The 5,036-nt window shown below is 39.8% G+C and overlaps 1 protein-coding gene across 3 annotated transcripts; it reads left to right on the forward strand.

The window, feature by feature from the left end:
• The first annotated feature begins 271 nt into the window (after window positions 1-271).
• LOC138316068 (uncharacterized) lies at window positions 272-3,784 on the forward strand. Of its 3 annotated transcripts, none has more exons than XM_069257548.1 (4): window positions 272-381; window positions 659-893; window positions 1,072-1,162; window positions 2,972-3,784. In XM_069257548.1, the coding sequence occupies exons 3-4, from the start codon at window positions 1,106-1,108 to the stop codon at window positions 3,761-3,763; spliced, it is 849 nt and encodes a 282-aa protein (XP_069113649.1). In that variant the 5' UTR covers window positions 272-381; window positions 659-893; window positions 1,072-1,105; the 3' UTR covers window positions 3,764-3,784. The 3 variants fall into 3 exon arrangements, with proteins under 3 accessions (XP_069113649.1, XP_069113647.1, XP_069113650.1); XM_069257546.1 differs by having other exon boundaries at window positions 659-776; XM_069257549.1 differs by lacking the exon at window positions 659-893 and having other exon boundaries at window positions 285-381.
• Window positions 3,785-5,036: the final 1,252 nt, after the last annotated feature.

Here is a 5,036-nt window from a genome sequence, read left to right on the forward strand (position 1 = left end):
AAAATAAGTATTCGAGCAGCTGGTAAGTACGTGAGTATCAGATGTATTGTTAGGTATTATTTTATCAATTTTAGGATGGCGAAGGTTTTATTAGCTAATATCATCATTTTTGTCTAAAATACAAACAAAGTACAAACAATGACAAAAATTGTGTGGATCCTTATTAAATTAAGATATTTAGATAGTATGCGTAAACCAAGGTGAACGAGTCAATGGCGTGAATCGAAATTACTCATACAAGCATATCTTTAGAAGCGAATGCGCCCTTTAGAATCTTCTTCCGGTTTCGTTTAACTCGCCGGTAGGACATGTCAAAGACATGTATACATATTGTTCATTTGTATGTGTAAAAGGCTAGTTTGTAAGCTGGATATTAGTATGGTTAGTATACTGGCAACTTTGTATTTCCTACTACACAGAAAATTTGTGAACAGAAGATTCTGGTTTGCTAAACCTGTCTAAGTTATATTATTTTTTTTCCTGTAACGTTAGGCGTTTTTTTAGTTTATTAGATTAACTGTTACTAGACAAAGAAAAAAAGAAAAGGCTAATAATATAGGCAGATTAAGCGGACTAAGTCGATTCTAGACCACTATATCCTACAATCAGAAAGTGTGCAATATACACAACAGGCCTATCGTTTTCTATTTTTTTCTAGGGAGTACGGGCTGCGGTGGACAAGTGGTTTAGATATTTCGACACATGACCACAAGCCCTCCACTCCTGGGTCTCGAGTTTGAATCCCAAGTGGACCAGTTGCTAGGTTCTGACCGCTGGTTGGTGGTTTTTCTCTTGGTACTCTGGCTTTCCTCCCACCATCAAAACTGACACATCATTACATGACCTTTCTTCGTTTTTCGTTGAAGTGTCTACATGTAGAGCTCTACAGTGAGGTTAGAGTGCAATAGACCCTTTAAATGACCTTTAAATTAGCTATTTGGTCACTGTTGGTATAGCAATTCTGTTAGATACAATTATATAGATACAAATGTATTATTCGCAATAATTAATACACATATATTATAAACAATCAACTACATGTACATATCATATTTAATTTCTTTATTTCAGATATTGTGCAACTCTAACATAACATAAGAGAAAGATGTACAAACACTCTAGTTTTTGTCAGAGACTACTGTTGTTGTCAAGAAAACATCAGGTACAAAATAATGATACACATGTACTTTTGATACATGGTACTAACTTGTGTTAATTATAACAGCTAGGGAATAATAACTGGTGTAAAATACAAGGTAGAAAAACACTTTGCTGATACATTACAGGCCCCATCTCACCCTGATCTTAGTTTGTGGATACATATCCCCTGATCTCGCCCTGGATCCTGGTTTGTGGGTACATATCCCTTGGGTACATACTCCCTGATCTCGCCCGAGGTCCTGGTTTGTTGGTACATATCCCCTGGTCTCACCCTAGGTCCTGGTTTGTGGGTACATATCCCCTGGTCTCATCCTGGGTCCTGGTTTGTGGGTACATATCCCCTGGTCTCTCCCTAGGTCCTGGTTTGTGGGTACATATCCCCTGGTCTCATCCTGGGTCTTGGTTTGTGGATACATATCCCCTGGTCTCACCCTATGTCCTGGTTTGTGGGTACATACCTCCTGGTCCCATCCTGGGACCTGGTTTGTAGGTAAATATTCCCTGATCTCATCCTGGGTCCTGGTTTGTGGGTACATATCCCCTGGTCTTACCCTAGGTCCTGGTTTGTGGGTACATATCCCCTGATCTCACCCTGGGTCCTAGTTTGTGGGTACATATCCCCTGGTCTCACCCTAGGTCCTGGTTTGTGGGTAAATATCCCTTTTTGGTTTCATCCTGGGACCTGGTTTGTGGTAACATATCCCTAGGGTACATATCCCCTGGTCTCACCTGAGGTCCTGGTTAGTGGGTAAATATCCCCTGGTCTCTCCCTAGGACCTGGTTTGTGGGTACATATCCCCTGGTCTCATCCTGGGTCCTGGTTTGTGGATACATATCCCCTGGTCTCACCCTAGGTCCTGGTTTGTGGGTACATACCCCCTGGTCTCATCCTGGGACCTGGTTTGTAGGTAAATATTCCCTGATCTCATCCTGGGTCCTGGTTTGTGGGTACATATCCCCTGATCTCACCCTGGGTCCTGGTTTGTGGGTACATATCCCCTGGTCTCACCCTAGGTCCTGGTTTGTGGGTAAATATCCCTTGGTTTCATCCTGGGACCTGGTTTGTGGTTACATATCCCTAGGGTACATATCCCCTGGTCTCACCCGAGGTCCTGGTTAGTGGGTAAATATCCCCTGGTCTTATCCTGGGACCTCGTTTGTGGGTACATATCCCCTGGTCTCATCCTAGAACCTGATTTATTTGTGGGTACATATTCCCTGGTCTCATCCTGGGACCTGGTTTGTAGGTAAATATTCCCTGATCTCATCCTGGGTCCTGGTTTGTGGGTACATATCCCCTAATCTCACCCTGGGTCCTGGTTTGTGGGTACATATCCCCTGGTCTCACCCTAGGTCCTGGTTTGTGGGTAAATATCCCTTGGTTTCATCCTGGGACCTGGTTTGTGGTTACATATCCCTAGGGTACATATCCCCTGGTCTCACCTGAGGTCCTGGTTAGTGGGTAAATATCCCCTGGTCTTATCCTGGGACCTCGTTTGTGGGTACATATCCCTTGGTCTCACTCTGGGTCCTGGTTTGTGGGTAAATATCCCTTGGTCTCATCCTAGAACCTGATTTGTGGGTACATATTCCCTGGTCTCACCCTGGGACCTGCTTTGTGGGTACATATCCCCTGATCTCTCTCTAGGACCTGGTTTTCTATGTCTATATGTTTTTAAACTGTATTTTTCTCAAAAACTGACTATTTGAAGTAAGGATAAATTCATAAGGAATAACCAGGTTTAGTTTGTAGATTTATAATCACATATAAAATACATTTGCTTTCATGTTTGTATATAATTCATTTCAGAACTTTCCACTACCCTACCTTCTCAGTCGTGGATTTCGAACGACAGCTGCCCATAATGCAACACATGAACCCAATTCTCATATCAGCGGGGATCAAACAAAACAAGCAAGAAAAAAGACTTATCAGAAAGCAACTTCATCAAAATTGCATGTCATTGTTGATTCTGAAAACCAGAAACTGGATCTGAACAATTTATATCCTGGTGGACAAAGAGCACAATCTGTAGTAAAAAATGCATCACAGCAAACCTCTAAGACGAATCCCCATCTGTCATTGTTTAGAAAAGACGGCGTTGACCCGTTTCATTACTCACTGATTTACAACAATATTAAAGAGACGGAAAAATTCGGGACAAAACACCATCTTCTGAAAAATGTCGCCATAAGATTGTGTCTGGGTTGGATGGTTGCCAATTTTGCCTTTGTAAGTGTCGTGGACTTCCATGTGATTCCTCAACACCTACAGATAGTAATAGTCTTAGCTGCCGCTGGCTATCTCTATTCCTTTTATAGATTTTACCATTACAGAAAAGCCTACAAAGAAACTGTTTTTCGACTTTACAAAGAGAAGCATGGCTTCAACAAGACATATATAATGGTGTACCCATACAGGTTTACCTCTTCAAAACAAAAAGTGTTTACTGAATTGGAAATGAAGAAGTTAGACCCATACGAACACCCAGAACGATTCCAGGTAGATTGGCAAAAGCATCGTCTCTTACCAGATGGCTTTTTACCCAATCATAAATCATTTCTGTGGGAAGTTTTAGGTCATAAACCAAAAAATGATTGAATAAATTATTATGTGATTTAGCATGCTAAGTTTGTATTTTTTTTATGTATTTTTGAAAGTATTAACTTCCTTTCAGTGTAACTTAACATAACTATATCTATATAAATATTTAAAGTGAATAGTCGGGCAAAGAAAACCAGTCTAAATGCGTTCATTGGCATTCCAAAAGTTCTCACATATTAATACGACGGCCAAGTTCTGCTTAGTTTCCCAGTTCTGACCATTGATATAAAGAGAAGTTGAAAGCATTGAAAGCGAGGCTGCGTGGAAATGTAACCACGGACATAGTGAGCCGGGAGGACGTTTTAGAATTTCCATACTTTAAATTAATGTCTTCGTACGCAGACCAATTTTGACGAGAGATTTTATTTTTCCATTTCATAAGAAATTATACTGGATACATTCACGCCATTTTTACCGACTTTAGTCATCCTTGCCCGACTGTTCACTTTAACATTTAATTAGCAAACAAATACCGATAGTTTTATTGCCAGTGAGGTTTATATGAAGACTTATACCAAGTTTGGTCTTTTGGTCAAAATGTTTCATCTTTATACTGATCAAGATTATATGTATAAAAGTAGACTAGGTATATATTGCCTGAATACATTTTACATACGAGTGTTTCTATAAACCTGACCTAGCTGGGTGAAAGATCATACTGCGTGAGAGTGGAGTTACCTCAAGTTTCCATGGTAACCATTATTGAATAATGATGCACATTCATGCATTACAATAATTGACCAAGTATGAACAAAATTGATCCAACAACTGGCGAGTTATTGACCATTTTACAAAACCTATGTATAGTGACCTGGTGAGTGCCATGGTTACTAGGGCCGTTTTTGTTTATACGGTCTGTCTGGTTGGACCTAGTTGTCTGTTTATGAATTAATGACGGATCTGGCGATTTTGTATTTTTGTCAGACAAGCTCGGACAAAGCCCTCAAAGACCTGTATCAAAAACTGCAGGTCTGTCAGGATTTATACCTGAAATAATGACAAACAGTCGAACCAGTTGTTTCAAATAAATAGAAACGGCCCATGGCAACCAAAGCTTCGATCGACAAAGAAAACCTATATCTAGATATAGTACCAAACATAGCTTTGGATTTCCATTAAAATAGACCAAGAAGTTTAATTCAAAGGAGTTAATTATATATTATGGAGTTAACTAACAAATGTTTGGATTACATTAATACAAGAATTAAAGTTTCACTGTGTCAACAAAGGTCAAATTCATTGAACTACAACAAAAAATCAGAAACAAATC

The sequence above is a fragment of the Argopecten irradians genome, chromosome 2, assembly GCF_041381155.1.
Source record: "Argopecten irradians isolate NY chromosome 2, Ai_NY, whole genome shotgun sequence".
NCBI classification, from domain to species: domain Eukaryota; kingdom Metazoa; phylum Mollusca; class Bivalvia; order Pectinida; family Pectinidae; genus Argopecten; species Argopecten irradians.